The sequence below is a fragment of the Palaemon carinicauda genome, chromosome 35 (genome assembly GCF_036898095.1).
Source record: "Palaemon carinicauda isolate YSFRI2023 chromosome 35, ASM3689809v2, whole genome shotgun sequence".
Classification (NCBI taxonomy): domain Eukaryota; kingdom Metazoa; phylum Arthropoda; class Malacostraca; order Decapoda; family Palaemonidae; genus Palaemon; species Palaemon carinicauda.
The window spans coordinates 9,260,724-9,283,124 of record NC_090759.1 but is presented as its reverse complement, the minus strand read 5'-3'; the positions used below and the strand labels follow the sequence as shown (position 1 = coordinate 9,283,124).

The 22,401-nt window shown below is 49.5% G+C and overlaps 1 protein-coding gene across 1 annotated transcript in view; it reads left to right on the top strand.

Annotated features, from left to right (window-relative positions):
* Nucleotides 1-22,401, top strand: part of LOC137627614 (ethanolaminephosphotransferase 1-like) — a 116,529-nt gene that overhangs the window by 20,576 nt on the left and 73,552 nt on the right. The window contains exons 2-3 of the mRNA XM_068358702.1: nt 6,129-6,197; nt 21,374-21,572. Of these exons, the coding sequence (XP_068214803.1) occupies nt 6,129-6,197; nt 21,374-21,572 (268 nt within the window). The remainder of the gene's footprint in view (nt 1-6,128; nt 6,198-21,373; nt 21,573-22,401) is intronic.

Genomic DNA, 22,401 nt, shown 5'->3' with positions numbered 1-22,401 from the left:
AGGGGAGGGGTAGCTAGTTACCCTTCCCCCCTCACACACCAGTGAACTAGTTCACTTTGCTTTTGGCTCGGGTGATGAGCAGACGTGTCTGCTCACACCCTCGTTGACAGCCATTAATGCTTTTTGTCTTTTACTTACTTTTTCTTATTCTTATTATATATATGTAAACATTCTTTATGTTTATGTATATATTTGTGTATAGAAATATAGTAAGTTTCCTTTTCAGTGTTTGTGCTGTGTGTGTAGTGTACGACATCGTCATCGGCGTAGTGCCAGGCCACCACGGTTTCACATCATGGGGTGCGGCCTCTCCCTTGGTCCTTCGGTCGTTCCATCGGCTTCCGATATTCGGCCGCCGTGGGGAATCGTCATCGCTGGACTTTCTTCATTCATTTGTTTTCTTCACTGTTCATCCTTTCCTACGGGGAACTTGGATTCTCACCGAAGGGAATGTGGGAGTTTAAATTGACTACGGTCTCTCTCTACTCGAGGTCGTTCACCTTTTACTACTACTACGTACTATTACGGAAGCTTCTTTCCTGTGCGGATTGGGTTGCTTTTCCGTTAATTGTCTTAATTATTTTTAATGAAATCTAATTGTTATTTTTTTAACTTGTCAGCATTCTGGGAGAACACTTCCCTTGGGGGTCAGTGGTTCTTACTATTTGTGAACATTCTTAGATGAATTACATAATTATAATTCTGTTTTTGTTACAGTTCTCCGCCCTTCCCCTTCTCCCGTGAATGTCAGTGGGGGAGGAGGGCGCATACTCGATTTGTAATTCTTATGTTTTCTATTCCTTCGGGGTTTCTCTTCGGAGTTCCTCCCGGGGGAATTTCTGTTAACTAATTATTTATTTTATTTTCCCAGTTAACGATGCAGTTTTTCTTCGTTTGTCTAAAGTGTGCCAACGAAGCAGAGCTGTCTTGTTTGTGCCTGGGGAGTCTGCTGTTGCTGCCGTCTCTCTAGGACATCGTCATGGGCGTGATCCCTTCTCTTAGAAGTTCTCCCGTGACAACTGTCAGCTCTTTAGTTCATCTTAGAACGCTAAGGAGGTTCGCCTCCAGGGGTAGGTAACTAACCTTCCGAGGGAGGTTCCCTTCCCAGGTGTGAGTTTTTTCCCCTGTAGAGGGGAAACTTCTCATACCTTAATAATTCCTGGATGGGTTTTCCTGGTCCTCAGGCAGTTATGCTCTTGGTGCTGAGCGACCGCACTTGTAACCATGCTCAAGGAGCTGAGCGGTTGCAAGGCCGATCGCATGAAAACTTCAGGTGGCTATGATCTTGGGGCTGAGTGGTCGCACCTACAACTATGCTCAAGGGACTGAGCAGCTGCAGGATCAGTCTTGTGACCTCTCTCGTTCGCGAGGGGGGCCACTCATAAGGACTCCTCTTCGGAGGATTGCTCCTTATAGGTCAGCTTGCTGATCCAACGGCCTTAAGGAGCGCCATCGCCAGTGTCTTCAAGTCTCCTCTACGAAGTGTTCTCCTCTCTCGTTCGCGAGAGAGGCCACTCATAGAGACTCCTCTTTGGAGGATTGTTCCTGTTCAGACCAGCTTGCTGTTCGGGACCTCTCCGCAGAATTGTTCGCCATCTCCTAGACCTGCGGACCTGCCGTCTCTGTTCCTGGCTGCTGACGCTGTGGGCGCCCACGCACCCCGTTATCCAACGGGCACCGGTCCCTTCGGGGCAAAAGGGGCTTTCTCACACTGTAAGTCCCTTAAGCGCCAGGTATCCCCTGCGCGCTCTCCTACTGTTCCTGAGACTCCCATCCAGAGAAATCCTGTTCCAGGGACTATTCCTGAGTTAGCGCACAGGCGCTCACCAGTACTTTAGCCTGCGAGTGTCTCCTAGTCTCTTCTTCGAAGGGCACCTCTCCCGTTCGCGGGAGAGGTTTCGCATAGAGGCTCTTCCTCGAAGTATCTGGCAGAACTTCCAGTGTTGATCGTCCCAGTTCCTGATCGTCCTGTCAGCTGTCCCTTCATCCTAGCGCGCGTGCTAGCCGACGACCTTTGTACGCGCGCAAGCGCCGATGATCTTCTTTCGCGCGCAAGCGCTGACGATCTTCTTACGCGCGCAAGCGCCGACGATCTTCCTACGCGCACAAGCGCTGACGATCTTCTTATGCGCGCAAGCGCCGTCGATTTTCTTACGCGCAAGCGCCGACGATCTTCAAGCGTCGAGGATCTTGTTGGCAGATGATCTTTCTTTGGCGCGCTAGCGCTGATGATCTTCCTACGCACATAAGCTCCGACGATCGTCCGCACGCAGGCTCCGATGGTTCCCCGCGCCGACGATCTTCTTACGCATGCAAGCGCCGACGATCTTCTTGCGCACGCAAGCGCCGACGATCTTCTTACGCGCGCAAACGCCGACGATCTTTTTGCGCGCTCAAAGCGCCGACGATCTTTGAGCGCTGTCGTTCTTCTTTCGTGCTCAAGCACCGACGATCTTCAAGCGCCAACAATCTCGTACGCGCGCACGCGTGCGCCAACATTCTCACGGGCTCTTCATTCTGTTCCTGCACGTCAATCTGATTCCTGCACACCCTGTGAAGTCTCGCCCGTGCGCGCGATTGTTTTCAACGGTCTCGCGCGCAACCCCTGGGTTTTTCCCATCGCGCGAGCGCCAGCGCGCTTCCTCTACCAAGGTGAGGCCTTCTCCCACCGCACCAATGTGAGAAACCCCACCTCGAGCAGGAGAATCGTCCCGTGTTGGGGCGAGAAGATCCCTCAGACTTCATTGTTGGAGTCCTGTATCTCTCCTAGGAGGGAACCGAAGGACTCTAAGAGTCCCCCCAAGTAGAGCCTTTGGGGACGGGGGACTTTGCTGCCAGCTCTCCAGGGGGAGAGCAGCAAGAGTCAGAGCATGCCTTTTGGCAGGTCTTGACTGATGAGGCATCTCGACGGGTTCAAGGACCCTGAGGTTCCTCCTCATGAGGGCAAGGACACGGTCCTGGACCGAGTCTTTGGCACTCAGAAACCCGCTAAGGCCAGTGCGGCTTTGCCCTGGTCCCAAGGGGCGAAGAGTGCCAAGGATAAGGTTGAGGGCCAGCTCTCCGAGCTCGCCTCCTCCAGCCGTTCCACTGCTGGCAACAAGCTCCTCCCACCTCCACCAGAGGAGGTATTTTGAGATCATGGAGGAGTCTGGCTTAGCTCTTCCGTTGCACTCTGTGGAGGAGCTTACCAAGGGAGTCCCTCTCGAGAGACTCTACCCTTGAAAAGATGGAACGACTTTTGTTAATATGGATCAAAGACAAGGAGATTGTTTGCGATACGATCACGGAAACGATGATTTGTGAGAAGGCCAGCGCTATCTACAGTGACTTGAAGGCGGCGTGCTCTCGGGGTGACACGGGGTAGAGTTCAGCCGATACTACGACAGAGGAATTCAAGGCGTCTCGAGGTTGGTTCGAGAAATTTAAGAAACGGACCGGGATTCATTCAGTTGTTCGTCATGGAGAAGCTTCGAGTTCGGATACTAAGGCTGTTAAAGACTTTGTTAAAAAGTTTGAAAGCATCGTGGCGGAGGAAGGTTACGTAGAGCAGCAGGTTTTCAACTGTGATGAAACCGGTCTGTTTTGGAAAAAGATGCATAGTCGAACGTACATTACCGCTGAAGAAAAGAAAATGCCTGGACATAAGCCAATGAAGGATCGGTTGACTCTTGCGCTTTGTGCCAACGCCAGCGGGGACTGCAAAATTAAGCCTCTGTTAGTTTACCATTCCGAAAACCCTAGGGCATTTAAAGCACACAGAATTAATAAAGACCTGCTATATGTTCTATGGCGTTCTAATTCTAAGGCTTGGGTTACTAGGCATATCTTTGTGGAATGGGTAAACGTAGTTTTCGGCCCTGCTGTCAGAAGTATCTTCAGGAAAGGAATTTGCCTTTGAAGTGCTTGCTTTGTTTGGACAATGCACCCGCTCCCCCCCCTAGGGCATTTAAAGCACACAGAATTAATAAAGAACTGCTATATGTTCTATGGCGTTCTAATTCTAAGGCTTGGGTTACTAGGCATATCTTTGTGGAATGGGTAAACGTAGTTTTCGGCCCTGCTGTCAGAAGTATCTTCAGGAAAGGAATTTGCCTTTGAAGTGCTTGCTTTGTTTGGACAATGCACCCGCTCCCCCCCCCTAGGGCATTTAAAGCACACAGAATTAATAAAGAACTGCTATATGTTCTATGGCGTTCTAATTCTAAGGCTTGGGTTACTAGGCATATCTTTGTGGAATGGGTAAACGTAGTTTTCGGCCCTGCTGTCAGAAGTATCTTCAGGAAAGGAATTTGCCTTTGAAGTGCTTGCTTTGTTTGGACAATGCACCCGCTTCCCCCCCCCCCCCGGACTCGAAGATGATATCATCGACGAATACAAATTCATCAAGGTGTTGTATCTTCCACTGAATACCACCCCTATCCTCCAGCCCATGGACCAGCAAGTCATCTCTAATTTTAAGAAGCTGTACACCAAGCACTTCTTTAAGCAGTGCTTTAATGTCACGCAAAGCACCAACTTAACTTTGCGTGAATTTTGGAGGAGCCACTTTAATATCGTGCACTGCTTAAAGATCACTGATCAGGCTTGGTAGGGAGTAACTCGTCGGACCCTGAATTCCGCTTGGAAGAAGCTTTGGCCTGATGCTGTTGCTCCCAGAGATTTCGAAGGTTTTGGCCCCGAGAATGAACCTGTGCTTGCCGCCGAGGAAGACGTCGAAGAGATTGTATCCCTTGGCAAGTCTATGGGTCTGGAGGTTGATGAAGATGACATCACCGAACTCGTCGATGAGCATCACGAAGAGCTCACCACCGAGGAACTCAAGGAGCTGTAAGCCATGCAGCATGATGAGTTCCAAGCGCAGTTGAGTGAGTCGGAGGAGATCGAGGAGGTAGGCGAAATCTTAGGTACGGCGGAAATAAACCAGATGGCATATCATCAACACGTTGATTTCATCGACAAGCATCACCCACAGAAACTTCAGGTTTGCCGTGTTGTTGCGCAGTTCGATGATGTTTACTTAACGCATTTTAGAAAAATCCTTAAAAGCCGTACAAAGCAACTTTCACTCGATAGTTTCTTTTACTAAAACAGTCTAGTGATCATGATGAAAAGAAAGAAAGTGAAGCAAAGAAAAGGAAGACCGAATCGAGTGAAAGTGATGAAAATTAAAAATAAGAAAAATGTAAAAAAAAAATATAAAATTATAAAAATGAAAAAAAAATAAGCTAAGTTAAAGTTCACGTAGTGTAAGTGTAAGTTATCGTACAAAATCACCGTCCCTACCTCCTCACTGATCTTCCGTCTCCTCCTGCGTAGAAGTCCCTACACCTGCGCTGGCCTGTTGCTAAGGTAAAGTGTTAATTACAACCCGTTTTTTATTTATTATTTCATTATTATTATTCTTGTTTTTGGTTTGTAATATGTATTTATTATACAGGCATTGTATTAATGTATTGTGTAATTATGTGTAGCCATTTATTAAGGATTTATTATGGGTTTTTAGGCTGAGGAACGAATTAAATCAATTACCATGTATTCTTATGGGAATATTTGCTCCAATATACGATCGTTTGAACATACGAAGTAGTTTCTGGAACGAATTAAGATCGTATGTAGAGGTATCACAGTATATATATATAAAACTTTGTTTTATCATAAAAACTTCATTTTTAAATTTGTCCTATCACTTTTATATTTTTTATTTTAAACAAAGAAGAGAAAAATTTGGACAAGTATAGATAATAATTAAATGTAAAATTCAGTAGATTTTACATTCAGTTTTGTCTACAGTAATGCCTCCTGCACCCATACTATTAGTTCCAAAAGTGGTGTGAATAAGATCAAAGTTTGGCTATGTGCGAGTCATCCATATATTGTGGCCTATCAATATCTAGCATGTACAAATACTGTATGCATTAAGTCAATACTGTATTAGGACCCATGTAAATTGATAACGGTCTTATAAGTGCACTAATTTGTGTGATGATGATTGAAGGATAAGTACAATACCTTGCCTTGTTTCAATAACTTTAGGAGATGGTAATTTTTATAGCGTGGTATTAACAAAGAAATATAGAAAAATGCTTCTTATATCCTTAATAATAATAATTTCTTTTGTTCTTTTTCAGTATAGTGCACAGGACACCAGCCCACTCAGTTACTATGTTATGCACCCATTTTGGAATGCTGTAGTCAAGGTAGGTAGATTTCTGAGTTTGAAAACTTAAGAATTTAACTTGTATTGTTTTAGTTTAGAAGGTTCTTCCAAACGATGCAGGTCTTCTGAAAGCTCTTTGCTTTTAGGGTTTTAATTGAATATTCTTCTATTCTTTATTTATAATAAATGATATCAGTGCCAATGACCTTAGATGTTAAAATGTCAGAAAACATCAAATCAATCAATCAATCAACGAACAATTGGTAGTAGGTACTGTACAGTAGTGGAAATATTCACATTCACAGATTGGCACAATCTTTTTTTTTTTTCTTTTTTTTTTGAATTATAGTTTTGAGTATGGTTGCATATACAATTCTTAAGGATACAGTTAAGTGTGGTGTTTTTCACATAGATCATAGTTTACATGATCTTATATAGGCTGTAATGTTCTTCAGGCTTGGCTGGATTATTTCGTATGTGGGGTATTTTAAGAATTTGCCTCTTGTATACAATAGTTAAGTGATGCGAGTCATATTCACAGATTAGCGCAAGTTTTATTTTTTAAATTATGGTTTTGAGTACGGTTGCATATACAGTTCTTTAAGATACAGTAAAGTATGATATTTTTCATATAGATTAAAGTTAACATGATCTTGTATGGGTTGTATGTTCTTCAGGCTTGGCAGGATTCTTTTGTAGGTGGGGTGTTTTAAGAATTTGCCTCTTGTATACAATAGTTAAGTGATCTTATTAGTTTTTTCTCACATTGATAGCGTTTAACATATGTAGTTGCTTATAAATTTGTATTCTAGGGGCAAAACTACAATTCGGTTTTTTGGTATTAATCAGTAAGGGACCTTTGAGACGACACAACAAGGGAGAAAATGGAAAGACTTCTAAATATTTTTTCCAAATTTTGATTGTAGAATTCATATTATTATTATTAATATTGCTAGCCAAGCTAAAACCCTAGTTGGAAAAGCAAGATGCTATAAGCCCAAGGGCTCCAGTAGGGAAAAATAGCCCAGTGAGGAAAGGAAATAAGGAAATAGATAAATGATGAGAATAAATTAACAATATATCATTCTAAAAAAAGTAACAGTGTCAAAACAGATATGTCCTATATAAACTATTAACAACGTCAAAAACAGATATGTCATATATAGACTATAAAAAGACTCATGTCAGCCTGGTCAACATAAAAACATTTGCTCCAACTTTGAACTTTTGAAGTTCTACTGATTCTATTGCATATGTAATGCTGTGTAACTAGTACATAAAGGTTTAAAGGTTTCTCATGATTGGTAGAGACAAGAGACAAGTGACAATGCCTTAGAGACTTACCATAAATACATATGATCAGTGCTCAACCCTTCTCCATCAAGATAGCACCAGGGAGGGCCAGGCAACCATTGTTAATGATTCAGCAGGGAGACCTGTGGGCTCCCCCTCACAAAGATAGTGAGGTTGCAGACACTGCAAGAATCCATCAAGCTTAAATTGCCAGGCAAGGACAATCCAATAGGCTACCACAAAATAAAAAGGCCTCATTGAATTACACTAATTTGAATTCATTGGATAAGAGGTAGGGCAGAGGAGCAATGCCCAGTGATTGGATGAAGGGTTGTGGTGGCTTATTGGAAATGTCCCTGCCTGGCAATTTGCCTGACTGGGGTTCAAGTCTCGCTCAAGCTTTATGGTTTCTTGTGTGCCTGCAACCTCTCCATCCTTGTGAGCTAAGGATGGGTTTTGTAGGAGCCTATAGGTCTACCTGCTGATTCATCAGCAACCATTGTCTGGTCCTCCCTGGTCCTAGCTTGGGTGCTGATCATACATATATATGTAGTTTGTTCCAACACGGAGTATTTACCTTGAACTACTTTCTTAAGAGTATGTGGGTTTTCCTCCCTAACCGACCAAAAATTTTGCGCAGTTTCCCCTATCTCCGTTTGTTCCAACACGGAGTACTTACCTCGAACTACTTTCTTAGGAGTATCTGGGATCTCCTCCCATCCGACCAGAATTTTGTGTAGTTTACCCTATTCCCGTTCTCTATGCGGGGTAATCTCTGGCGGAGTGATACGCGCCCAGAGATGACCCAGGGTCAGAGAGCATGCTTTCTCAGGTCTCGCTCTTCAGTAAGTTTCTGGTCACGTCGGCGTTAACACACCGACGCGCACTCTCTAACCCAGTGCGACCCTTTGTGTCCCGTGTCCCACACGGTTCCCACGTGGTCCCTTGTGTGCTTCCCTTCCTTTCCCTCTGTGTTCCTGTGTCTCGCGGTATATTGCCAGTGCGTTATGGAGCAGCCCCGTCGTTGCCCTGGGCCTATGGCTGGCAAATCGTGTGGCGCTTTTCTCTCAAAACCCGAAGTTTACACGCACTCATTGTGTTCATCGTGTAGGGGCAATGTGTGTTCCCCTACAGCCACGTGTCCGGAGTGCGAGTCCTGGAATGAAGTGCAGTGGGTGTGTTACGGCACGAAAAAGAAGAAAGCCTCTCGACGGTCTCCGAGGAAGCCCAACGTCTCTTCGCCTCGCGCTTCGCCCGGCGTCCCGCCGGATAGAGCTTCTCTACCTTCTCCCCCTACCCAGAGTAGGGGTCGAGGTAAGTCTGTTGCGGGGAAACAGCCGGTGGCCCATCCCCAGGAGTCTGAATTACCAGACAGTGGTATTGTGTCTTCTGTCCAGGCAAGTAGGGGGGTCTGAGGGAGGGGCGGGTGTGTTTTTGGGGGACGAGGCCCTGGACAAAGCAGGACCCGTATCTTCGGACGATCCTATGTGGGGAAAGACAGCAGCAGTTTCTTCTCCCGCCTCTTGGGGGGACTTTTCAGGTGAGTCAGCAGCCGAGGGTGACGCTGAGAAGAACGACTCGCCGCCATCAGACGCCCTCGTGTGGGCGCCTCCCAAGACGCCCTTCAGATCACCCCACAGAATGGAGGAGGAGTTTGAGGCCTGGTTCCCCGAGGAGCTCCCCCGCTCCCCTCATCGGCCGGGCCCCATGCAGAACCGACAACGACACGTCTACTTTCGGACCCTCCAACGAGAACCTACAGATCCTTGGCTTCCTCGTTTGAGGCCTACTCTTACTCGTCAGGTGAAGGAGCCCCGAGAGACCATAGAAGGCGACGGGATAGGTCTCGCAGGAGACGATCACGATCGCGCTTGACTTCAAGACCCCGCCACGTGGATAGACGTTCAAGGTCCCCCAGGAGGAAGTTCAGGAGAAGTCTTTCACAGGAGGAAGAATGGGTGCGGGTTTCCATCCCACGTAGCCAGCTTCTGGGGGCGGCAGTTGTCGCGGGCACCTCGTGATGGCTCCCTAGACCCCGATCACCAGAAGGATTCATCGACGGGAGCAGATTTGACCGACGGAGGAGCTCGTCGCATCAGACGTCGAGGGACAGGCATAGGTCCGCGAAGGTTCCGACTCTACCCGCCCAGCGGGGAGAGTCGCCCCTTCAGTCTGGCAGCCGCGTCCCTCCTTCAAGATCTCCAAGGAGACGTCCAGAACGAGAGAGGTTCTTTTCCTCGACGGGCTAGCCCGCAGACCCCTGGTCCTCCAGAAGAAGGGAGAAATCAAGGACGGAGACCTCCGTCCCAGCGGTGATGCTCGTCCTACGGCCTGTAGCGGGGGAATTGGACCAGTCCAAGAGGATGCCACCTCCTGGTACGGCTCCCTCGTTGGAGGTCCGCCGTCACAAGAACTAGGACCCCCCGTGGACAAGAGAGAGGATGGGGAAGAAGGCTCTCCAGCGGAGGTTTCCGCTTACCGTAGAGTCATAGGCCTCATCCGACGACACCATTTGCTGGATGAACCGGAGCCCTCGTCTGACGAGTTCTGGCTCTCGAGCCTCAACAGAAGCCCTCACTAGCGCTCCCGGTGGCTAGAGACGTGAAGCTGGGTTTTGGCACGTGAGCAAGGTAGTGGCAAACCATGCCGAGTCCCCCAAGAACCAGAGCGCCTCTAGGCTTCTCCAGGGCCTAAAGACTCAGTCGTGGTTCTACCTCCCGGAAGGCCACCGCGTGGGACCCTGCGCAGTAGAACCAGCAGTCGCCATCTTGGGACAAGGCGCAGCAGAAGAGAGGGCAACCACAGCCCCGGTTTTTTTCTCGCCAGCGGAGACCGCCATAATGGAGGAGTTGTCCAGGGACCTGGTGCATGTGTCATCCTGGCTGGATTGGTGGGTCGCCACTCTGGTAGCATTCCAATCCTCGTACGACCTAGCGGTTTCAGAAAATCAGGCCCTGCTGAAAGAGCTGATTAGCTCGCTAGGTAAGGCCCTGAAGTTGCTGTCCTATCAGTCAATTACGCAAACTGCTAACTGGATACTGAGGAAAAGGGACACTGTACTCAGCAAACTGGTAAGGCGGCTCCCCGACAGAGAGGCCAGGTCCCTAAGGAGTCTTCCACTGTGGGGCGAGACTGTCTTCCCCCTCAAGGAAGTAGGAGTGATGGAGTGAGGGTGAGAAAGTTAAAGGATATGGGGGAACCGAGACCTCCTCCAGCAAGAAGACCCAACCATAGGAGACCTCCTTCGGACGTCCCTCCTCCTCGTGCCTCACTTAACCAGCCCAGGAGAGACGCTCCTACTACGTCCTGGCAGCAGCCTTCTCAGCCCTCCCGTAGGGGATATGCAACCACGCAGTCAACATTTAGGCCCTCCTACTCGGCCTCCAGAAGAGGGCGTTCGGGCCGTGCCTCCCGAAGGAGATAGGGAGGGAGGCCCCCTACTCCTGCCGAAGCCTCAGGTGGGGGGGATGCCTCAAAAATTCTTGGCAAGCATGGCGGGACCACGGGTCGGATCCATGGACCGTGACGGTGCTGAAGGAAGGATACAGGTTGCCCTTCCTGGCGGAACCCCCACCTCTGATACCAGATCTACAGGCGGAATGGTTGGCACCGAAAGACTCCCTGAGAAGGACAGCCCTGCAAGAAGTCATCGTCTGCTATGCTAGCGAAAGGGGCAATGGAGCCAGTCAAGAACCCAGGCCCAGGGTTCTACAGCAGACTCTTCCTGGTGGAGAAAGCGACAGGGGGATGGAGACCAGTCATAGACCTCTCAGCCCTCAACAAGTTCGTGTGCAAAACCGACTTCAAGATGGACACTCCGAAGTCAGTCTTAGCGGCCTTGAGGGAAGGAGACTTCATGATGTCGATAGACCTCAAGGACGCATACTTCCAGATCCCTGTCCACCCCTCCAGCAGGAAGTATCTAAGGGTGAAATGGGGTACCCAAACGTTGCAGTTCAAGACTCTCTGCTTCGGTCTATCCACAGCCCCTCAGGTCTTCACGAGGATCTTCGCGACAGTCTCAGCCTGGGCACACGAACAGGGCATCCGCTTGATTCGGTACCTGGACGACTGGTTGTTGCTTTCAGACTCAAGGGAAGTACTGAGGGGGCAAGGCACGAAGCTCCTGCAGTTCTGCAACGTCTTGGGTATCACCATCAACCTGGAGAAATCCCAATTGATAACCTCCACCAGGATGACCTACCTCGGGATGGTCCTAGACTCCCGGTTGGCGAAAGCATTCCCTTCCGCGGAGAGACTAGACAACCTGAATCAGATCCTACGGCCCTTTCTGTCTGGTCAGCCCAGGAGGGCCAAGGACTGGCAGAGACTGATAGGTCACCTCGTGTCATTGGAGAAGCTAGTCCCTCAGGGGAGACTCAAGCTCAGGGGAGTTCAGTGGAACCTGAAAGAAGCCTGGAACCAGAGAGACTCCCCTCACAAAGTAGTTCCAGTGACCACGGAAACGAAGGAGGTCCTCGAGTGGTGGATCGACACTTCGAACACCCTCAAGGGGATGCCCTTCGCGGCCGACCCTCCGGAGATGCTCCTCTTCACGGACGCCTCCAAGGAGGGTTGGGGTGCTCACCTCCTCGACAGTACAGCGAGAGGAAGGTGGGGACCCGAGGAGAAAAACCGGCACATGAATGTACTGGAAATGATGGCAGTACAGAGGGCGTTTCTGGAGTTCGTCCAGAAGCTCTGGGGAAACACCGTGGCGTTGATGTGCGACAACGCCACCGTAGTAGCATACATAAAGAAGCAAGGAGGACTAAAATCAAAGGAGTTGTGCTGCCTCACATTGGAATTTCTGGAATGGGCCGAAAGGGTGCAGATCAAGATCTCGGCCAGGTTCATTCCAGGGAAAAGGAACGTCCTAGCCGACGGCCTCAGCAGAGTGGGTCAGATGGTGGGGTCCGAGTGGTCCCTCCACCCAGAAGTGGCCAAGACTCTGATCCAGAAGTGGGGTTCGCCGGTAATAGACCTCTTCGCCACAAGACTAAACGCAAAGCTCCCCATGTTTCGTTCTCCTGTGCCAGACCCGGGAGCAGCGTTCGAGGACGCGTTCCAGCATTCTTGGGACAACCTTGACGTGTACGCCTTCCCTCCCTTCGGAATGCTCAGACAAGTTCTCAACAGGGTGAGGAGAGCGAGCAACCTGTGGATGACTTTGGTAGCGCCCTGGGGGCCGGAGAGAGAGTGGTTCGCAGACCTAAAGGAATTGGCGCGCCTTCCACCTTGGCCCCTTCTGGACAGGTCAAACCTGCTCCGGCAACCACACTTTCAAAGGTTCCATGAGAACCCTCGGTCCCTCTGCCTTCACGCGTGGAAGTTATCGAGCGTCTCCTGAGGAAGGAAGGCTATTCGGCGAAGACGGCAACGAGGAGGTCGTGTTACCTGAGACGATCTTCGGCTGTTGTGTACCAGGCAAAATGGGCTACCTTCACGAAGTGGTGCGCCGCGAAGAATATCAAACTGTTGAGAGCCTCGGTCTATCTCAGGGATGAGGAAATCATGTCCATCCCAGCCATTAAAGGAGTTAGAGCAGCCCTAGGTCAAGTCTTCCTCCTGAAGGGCATCGACCTAGGTTCCTCCAGACACATCTCGATGCTCATCAAGAGTTTTGAGCAATCATGCCCTCCGCAAGCGGTTAGTGCCCCAGTGGGACGTGGCAAGGGTCCTGAAGTTGCTGTCAGAGCCTCCCTTCGAACCCCTAAAGGACATCCTAGACAAAGAACTCACCCTCAAGACAGTTTTCCTGTTGGCACTAACTTCGGCAAAACGAGTAGGGGAACTTCATGGACTTTCATACGAGGTGTCACACTTGAAGGGCTGGCGTGAAGCTACCTTCAAGTTCGTTCCACCCTTCGTGGCCAAGACCCAGAACCCAGCAGTCTGGGACCCCAAGTTTGAAGGATTCTCGGTGCCGGCAATCCCACGTTCAGACAACCCCAAGGACTTGCGGCTGTGCCCTGTCAGGGCAGTACGGAAGTACTTGGAGAGGATGGCCAGGCTGAGGCCCGAAGTCAAGAATCTGTTCGTTTCTTCAGGATTGGTGAAGAAACCGGTATCCAAGAACACGATCTCCTTCTGGTTACGGCAAGTGATCAGGAGAGCCTACAGTAGTGTAGGAATTCCTATTCCAGGTAAACCCAGGCCCCACGACTTCAGAGGACTGAGTACCTCTCTGGCCTTTGAGAAGAACATGGTAGTCGGCCAAATCCTGAGGACTGGTACTTGGACCAATCAGTCAACCTTCACAGCTCACTACTTGAAGGAATGCTCGAGGAGGTCCTTGGACGGGTTCTCCCTCGGTCCCGTCATTTCAGCGCTTCAGAAGATTTAAAGGTATAGCCCCAGGAACCCACGGGCAGTAAGTCCAAGATACACAGGTTCCTTTTCCTTACTCCCCCCCCCCCCCTGTTACCTAATTACCTTCCCTAAAAGGGACTCGGAAAGCGTTTAACTACCATGAGATACATCGTCACTAAAGAAATACGCCTCCAAGACTTTTTTTTTTTTTTTTTTTTTTGGACAGAGGTAAGCCATTAGACACTAGTTAGTTTTTTGGGTAGTTTTCCCTATTTCGAGTGTTTTCTTTCGGTGGGTCAGCAGAACCTAGCCCCCTATCTAGGTTTCCCCTTTTTTGCTTCCATCATCCCGGTCTCTGAGCCCTGCAGTACACTCCCACCTCCTAAGGAATAAGTCTCCTAAGAAAGTAGTTCGAGGCAAGTACTCCGTGTTGGAACAAATCACAAATTTTAAGTAATTTGTATTTTTCCTAACAGTACTTACCTCGAACTACTTTTGAGTTATGGCCCACCCATCCTCCCCCAAGTGACTTACAGGACTTAATATAGAGAGGAGAACCTCTTTCCAAAACTTAATGAGGAGCGAGACCTGAGAAAGCATGCTCTCTGACCCCGAGTCATCTCTGGGCCCGTATCACTCCGCCAGAGATTACCCCGCATAGAAAACGGGAATAGGGTAAACTACACAAAATTCTGGTCGGATGGGAGGAGATCCCAGATACTCTTAAGAAAGTAGTTCGAGGTAAGTACTGTTAGGAAAAATACAAATTACTTAAAATTTGTGATTTTCCCTTATCGGGTCCCTCCGCGGCGGATGAATACGTGCCCTGAGCGCTACTAGGTCTTTGTCGCCAGTAAGCATCTGGTCGCGGCGTAGATAACATCTCGCCGCTCTCTCTCACATGCCGTCCGACCCACCATTGTGTTCCTCGTGTTCCCTTTGTGTTTTCCTGTTCATATCCCTTCCTTGTGTTATTTGTGTTGCTTGTGATTTCCCTTATCGAATCCCAACGTCGCTGTCCCGGGCCCAAGACCGGTAAGTCATTTGGGTTATGGCTCTCTAAGTTGAATATCGATCTGCACACTTTGTGCTCCACGTGTCGGGGCGGAGTGTGCGTCCTGGCCAGAACTTCAGTGGACATTATTCGGTACAAAGAAGAAGAAAGCATCGAAGCGGTCGCCGAGGAAGACTGGGCTCGGTTCGCTGTTAACATCCCCCTCAACTCCTTCGGAGAGAGGTTCCCCTTCCCCTTCCCCTACCCAGAGTAGGGGACGAGGTAAGTCCATTGCGGGGATACAGCCCATTGCTATTTCCCATGAGTCTGATTTTAATAAATCTAATTGCATTGTGCCTACGCAGAGGAGTGTGGAGTCTGCTGTTGTGACGGAAGTGCTTTTTGTAGACGAGGTTCTGGTGCCCACAGGACCCGTTTCGAGTGAGGACCCGGTGTGAGGGAGGTCAGGAACACCAGCTCCTTACCCCCTCCATCGTGGCAGTGCCTTCCAGGTACAGCAGTTTCAGGAGGCGATCAAGACAGAGAAAGGCGAGCCACGTGCTCTTCAGACCCCTACTCCATTGTGTGGACGGCGCCAAGGATGCCCCTCAGGTCACCCATGCGGCAAGAAGAAGAGTTTTCTGGCTGGTTTGCCTCACGTGGGTCACTACTCAGGCCCCCGGTGCCTTCCGTTGCGCTACCTCCTGATTTCATGCAACCCGTCACCCTGGTAGCACAATTGCAAGCCCCCATGTTGGTGGCAGAGGATTCAGTGGACTCGGATAGCTCCTCCTCTTCTTCGTCTTCCTCGAACATTACCTCGTCCTCCAGCTCTTCATCGTCATAAGACTCCATTGACCGGGAGATGAGAAAAAGAAAAAGAAGTCAAAGAGGAAGAAGTCGAGCTTGAACTCAGGCCCTTCTAGGAAGAAGGCCAAAGTTGCAAAGAGGAAGAGTTCCAGAAAGAAGAGGGCAAAAGTAGGTAGGGCAGTTTTTCACCCCTGCGGGTCGAACAGGGCTCTTGCCGCTCCAGTGCCTGCCTCGGCAGCTGTTGGAGCCGCTTCCGTGCCCTTGCCCAGTGTCTCTTCGGCTCCATCCACACTTCGGATGCAGCCATTGGCACACGCTAACTTTCCCTTGCCCTTGCCCGGCTAGTCACCGGCTCCATCCAAGCATCGGATGCAGCTTCTAGCACAGTAGGGCAGTCACTCTCCACGGATCCCTCCAGGAGGGGGTAGACCCGTGACGGCTACCTCCTCCTCGAGGGCTCCATCCGTGATGGAGGCAGCCACTCCATCGAGCCGGCCGGATGTCAGGGATACGAACGCCCCCACGGATCCATCCGTGATCGAGGATACAGCCGACACGGAGGATCAAGTGGTAGCCGGCTTAGTTGATGCGGGAGAAAGTTCGCCTGACGAAGTATCCTCTTACAGGGAAGTATTGGCACTGATTCGGCATCACCACAGGCTAGATGAGCCCAAACCGTCCTCAGAGCAGGCCTGGCTTTCTGGTTTGGGTAGGATGGTGGACAACCCTGTACAGCAGAAACCATCCTTGACCCTACCAGTGGCTCCTGACTTGTCCCTGGGCATGGACCACGTCAACCAGTTTGTCTCGGGGCACAAGAACTCTCTCAGGGCCCAAGGGTCCTTCAAGCTCTTGCCTGGACTGAGGACCCAGAAGAAATTTTATGTGCCAGACGGACTGCCTGCGGGGCCTCGGACTATGGAAGAAGCCGTCGCGGCTCTGAGCTAAGGCAGTGGAGATGACAGGATCCTTACTGCCCCAGTGGTCTTCTCTCAGGCAGAGGCCACTATAATGGAGGACACATCTCAGGACATCATCAAAGTGGCCTCCTGGTTGGACTGGTGGGCATGCACCTTAGCAGGTTTTCAACTCTCCCACGATCTCTCGGTGCCGGAGAATCAAGCTCTGTTGCATGAGCTCATATGTTCTGGGGGCAAAGCCATGAAGCTCTTAACGTTCCAGTCATTGACTCAGACAGCAAACTTGATCTTAAGAAGGAGAGATACGGTGCTTAACAGGCTCCCCCGTAGACTCCCCGAACGTGAGGCCAAATTCCTGAGGAATGCTCCGGTGTGGGGTGAGACCCTGTTCCCCCTACAGACGGTATTAGAAACCATGGAAAGAGTGGGGAAACTGAAAGACTCGGCTGAGCCTAGGCAGCCAGCAGCAAGACGCCCTCCACATAGAAAACAGTCTGTGGACGGGGCCTACCCGCCTATGCCTCCAGCTAGACAGGAGGCCCCCTCCCCTTCTTGGCATTAGTCCTCGTGGCCCTCCCGCAGAGGTGGTGCCCCAGCCTAGCCCTCCTTTAGACAAAAATACTCGGGCTCGAGACGAGGCCGCTCAAACCGTCTCTCCAGAAGGAGATAGGAAGGGAGGTCCCCTTCACCTTTCCACGCCACAGGTGGGGGGATGCCTCAGATCCCATTGGCAAGCATGGCAAGACAACGGTGCTGACCCATGGACCGTGGCAGTCCTCAGGGAGGGATACAGGATTCCCTTCCTGAAAGAGCCTCCTCCTCTGATTCCCGAACATCGGGCGGAGTGGCTGGCCCCCAAGAGAGCAGCCTTGCAGGAGGAGGTGTCGGCCATGTTGGACAAAGGAGCACTGCAACCCGTCTGGGAATCGTCCCCGGGGTTCTACAGCAGGCTCTTCCTGGTGGAGAAAGTCATCGACCTCTCGGCCCTGAACAAGTTCATCAAGAAGACGTCCTTCAAGATGGACAGGCCAAATTCGGTACTGGCAGCCTTGAGGGAAGGGGATTTCATGATGTCCCTGGACCTCAAGGACGCCTACTTTCAGATCCCCGTACACCCCTCCAGCAGGAAGTTCCTCAGGGTGAAGTGGGGAACCCAGTCTCTACAGTTCAGGACCCCCTGCTTCGGCCTGTCAACGGCTCCTCAAGTGTTCACTAGGGTTTTCACTGTAGTATCAGCCTGGGCACACAAGTAGGGAATCAGGCTGATCAGGTATCTCGACGACTGGTTATTGCTTTGAGCCTCAGAGGCAGCCTTAAAGGAGCAGGGGGCAAAGCTGTTACAGTTCTGCAGAGAACTGGGGATTACCATCAATCTAGAGAAGTCCCAGTTGGTCCCCACCACCAGGATGATGTACCTAGGGATAGTCCTGGACTACCAAGTAGTAAGGGCATTCCCCTCTCAAAAGAGGCTGGACAATCTGGACCATATAATGCGACCATTCCTAGCAAATGCACCAATGAGAGCCAAGGATTGGCAGAGAGTCGAGGGCCACCTGGTCTCGCTGGAGAAGCTAGTTCCTCGGGAGGCTCAAGCTGAGGCCGGTCCAGTGGAATCTGAAGGACCTCTGGTCACCGGGAGACCTGCTTCAGTCCTTACTCATGATGACTCCAGCCACTAGAAACATGCTCCTCTGGTTGTCCGACAGGGCGAACACCCTACGAGGGGTGCCGTTCGCGTCCGCTCCTCCAGAGATGTTGCTCTTCACGGACTCGTCAAAGGAGGGGTGGGGAGCCCATCTGCTCGAAGAGACAGCAGAGGGAAAGTGGTCCCCGGAGGAGAAGCTCTTCCACATAAACCTGCTTGAGCTCCTGGCGGTTCAAAAGGCCCTCGCAATATCCGCCCATCGCCTACAGGGAAACACAATAGCCCTCGTGCGACAACGCCACCGTGGTGGCCAACTTAAAGAAACAAGGAGGTTTGAGGTCAAGGGAGCTGTGCGATCTCACGGCTCGGGTCCTGGAATGGGTCGAGAGGAACACATCATTCTCACAGCCAGGTTCATTCCGGGGAAAAGGAACGTTCTAGCCAACGGCCTCAGCAGAGCAGGGCAAGTAGTGGGGTCGGAGTGGTTCCTACACCCATAAGTGGCCCAGAAGGTCCTATAGTTGTGGGGCTCACTGGTGATAGGCCTGTTCGCCACAAGGCTCAACACACAGCTCCCCGTGTTCTGTTCTCCTGTGCCAGACCCGGCAGCAGCTTTCGAGGACACGCCTTCCAGCACTCTTGGGACGGACTCGACGCGTATGCCTTTCCCCCCTTCAGGATTCTCAGGTAGGTGCTCAATAGACTCAGACAATCAAGGGCTACAATGATGACTTTGATAGCACCCTGGTGGCCGGAGAGGCAGTGGTTCGCGGATCTGCAGGACCTGGCCACCCTTCCTCCGTGGCCCCTACCAATAAGGGAAGATCTGCTGCACCAGCCCCACTTTCGGAGGTTTCACGAAAACCCTCAGTGCCTCCAGCTACACGCGCGTAGGTTATCGAGCGTCTATTAAGGAAAGAAGGATACTCGGAGAAGACAGCTTCAAGGATGTCAGGGTATCTTCAGAAGTCCTCGATCGTGGTGTACCAGGCCAAGTGGGCCACGTTTGTGAAGTGGTGTGCCACGCAGAATCTGAGGCCTTTGGATGCATCAGTCCACAAGATTGCAGACTTCCTGGTCCACCTGAGGAACGACCTGGGGTCTCCATTCCAGCCATCAAGGGGGTCTGAGCGGCCCTGGGGCCTCTCGCCAGATTTCCATGCTCATCAGAAGTTTCGAGCAGTCTTGTTCCAACCGCGCCTATGGGGTCCCGCAGTTGAACGTGGCCAAGGTACTCAAGGTTTTGACAAGGCCTCCTTTCGAACCCCTCAAGGATATCCTAGATAAAGACCTCACCCTCAAGACAGTGTTCTTGCTAGCTTTGGCCTCAGCCAAGCGCGTGAGTGAGCTCCACGGCTTGTCATTCGAGGTCTTGCACTCGAAAGGGTGGAAGGACCTGTACTTTTAAGTTTCTGCCTGAATTTGTGGCCAAAACACAGAACCCGGCCATTGCAGACCCGAGGTTCGAGGGGTTCTTGGTCCCGGCGATCCCTCACTCGGACAACCCAGAAGACTTGCTCCTGTGCCCAGTGAGGACAGTCAGGAAATACCTTAGCAGGGCAGCCAGACTTCGGCCGGGCTTCAAAAGTCTGTTTGTCTCCTCAGGCCCAGTAAAGAAGGCAGTGTCAAAGAACACGATCTCCTTCTGGCTTCGGCAAGTCATCAAGAGAGCTTACGCCAGTGAGGGGTCTGCAATCCCTGGTACCCCGCAACCCCATGATATTAGGGGTCTTAGCACTTATTTGGCATTTGACAGCAACATGGCAGTAGGCTAAACCATGCGAGCAGGCACATGGTCCAGGCAGTCCACCTTTACGGCCCACTACCTGAAAGACTGCACGAGGAAGTCCCTGGACGTCTTCGCCATTGGACTAGTGATTTCTGCCCTGCAACAAGTTTAGGGCTAATGCCCCAGGTAGCCCGAGGGAAGTAATTGCAAGCGACACAAGTTTCTTCCTTACTCCCCTTTCCTTGCTACCCTTTGTCCCTTTCCTTCCCTCCTCCCATGTGAGAGATGGATGTTGTGGAAGCCCATGTTCGGATTATGCATAAAAGTGAGTTACACATACTGTACAGGTAGACTTTTGCATGCTTCCCCTGACTCTCCTACCCTGTTCTTTGTGTCGTCGGGACCTAGCTCCTATCTAGGTTCCGTGTCCTGGGATGGTAGTGGTGGGTCGTCCGGCCTGTAAGTCCACCCCCGCCTCCTAAAGTGTAAGTCTCCTAAGAAAGTAGTTTGAGGTAAGTACTCCGTGTTGGAACAAATCACAAATTTTAAGTAATTTGTATTTTTCCTAACAGTACTTACCTCGAACTACTTTCGGGTTATTGCTCACCCATCCTGCCCCAGGTGCCTTACGGGAATTCGAAGTAGAACCTATATGCTTAGTGGCGACAAAGCCCTAGTAGCGCACCCACGCGCGCTGACCCCGGGGCGCCTCAGGGCATGTATTCATCCGCCACGGAGGGACCCGACAAGGGAAAACGGAGATAGGGGGAACTGTGCAAAATTCTTGGTTGGTTAGGGAGGAGATCCCAGATACTCCTAAGAAAGTAGTTTGAGGTAAGTACTGTTAGGAAAAATACAAATTACTCAAAATTTGTGATATATATGGCAATTATTTAGGGCATTGTCACTATACACTTGTACCTTGAATCTGCCATTCATGAGTGGCCTTTAAAAACTAGAAGGCTGACATCTATTTTGACATTATGTTTCTGTCTTTGTTGAACTCACTTTGGGTTACAATAAGCATGTTGTTTTTCACACTATGGACAGTAATGTCAAATAGATATTAGAAATATAATGTAATGGTATAGATCTTGGTATGCGAGTATTGTTTTTTTTTTTAGAAGTATATGTTGGTTTTACAGTATTTATTAGAGAATTTATATTGAAGGAACAGTGTTGCATTTAAGTAGATGAGACATTCAAATACTAATGGAAAAGTAAAATTTTGAGTTTCAACACCTTTTTAAATGTACCAGTTATAAGTTTTTTACCTACATGTTATTGTATTTCTTTTTCGTGACATGCATTTTGTTGTAATAGTTAAAACACGAAGTAATTTCTTTCATACAGTAGGAGGCCAGCTCTGTAAGTCAAGATTGACTCATTGGGCTGGTTAATCATGTAGTAGGATTGCATGTATTACTTTAGAAGCACTGTACACCAGCCATTTTTACAGTGCGTATATTTTAGTGGATGTGGTTTGAATTGTAATAAGCTCATTTCTTTTCAGATATGTCCACGATGGGTTGCCCCTAATGTTTTGACATTTGTTGGATTTCTATTCACTGTTGGAAATTTTGTATTGCTCAGCGTCTATGACTACACTTATTATGCATCAAGCGATGCCCCGCCTGGAGATCAGTATCCCCCCATTCCTAATTGGGTGTGGTTATTATGTGCATTTAATCATTTTATGGCGCACACACTAGGTATGTTATTTTTCATAAAATTTTTTTAATTATTTTTGTTATTGATGTTAGGCTTTTGTGTAGTTAACTCCATGGTACTTTATTGTTATTAGCTTTAGTTATAGTAATATTAAGCTGCTTGATGAAGCTGAAGCTTTGCACAGTTTAGGTATTGTTTATTTTTCTTTTAAACTTGAGTTATTTAAAAGAAAAAATATTTTAATTTAGATACAAAAATTTTCAAAACATAACCTTAAAAGTTCCAAAACAACCTTATGCATTTGTTTGGATTGTTACCAAATATAAACTAAATTCTATTTTTCTTAAGCTGATATACATTATTTGCACTCAAGGCTACACCTCTTGCAGCTGTTGATCGGGTGAAATCGGTTTGTCTGAAACCTGTAGTTGTGTCATCACTAAATACAAACCAACTTTATTTATAGGGGACTTTGGTGAAAGACGATCCATTAGATTTTTAGCAAGGGTTAACCAACCCACCCGCTAGTTAAAAGTGGGGTTGTAGGTTAGTAACTACCCCGCTCATTCACACAACTGGGTTGAGAACCCACTTTGCTTTTGGCTCGGCTGGAGAATGGACGCCACCGCTCTTCCCCCTCAGCATGTTTACTTGCCATTACCGACTAATGTTTTATTTTGCTTTTTCTTTTGATTGTGAGTGTTCTCTTCTTGGCCCTCTTCATGCAGACTTGCCCAGGACCTAAGGGACGCTTCTGCGGGACTTTTATATCGTCCGTCGTACGGACCCGCATCTGTTGTGTTCCGCTTGAAGGCAGCGACGTTGTGATCTGCTTCCCAGTTGGAGAAGTTTGGGCGCTGGCATAAGAAG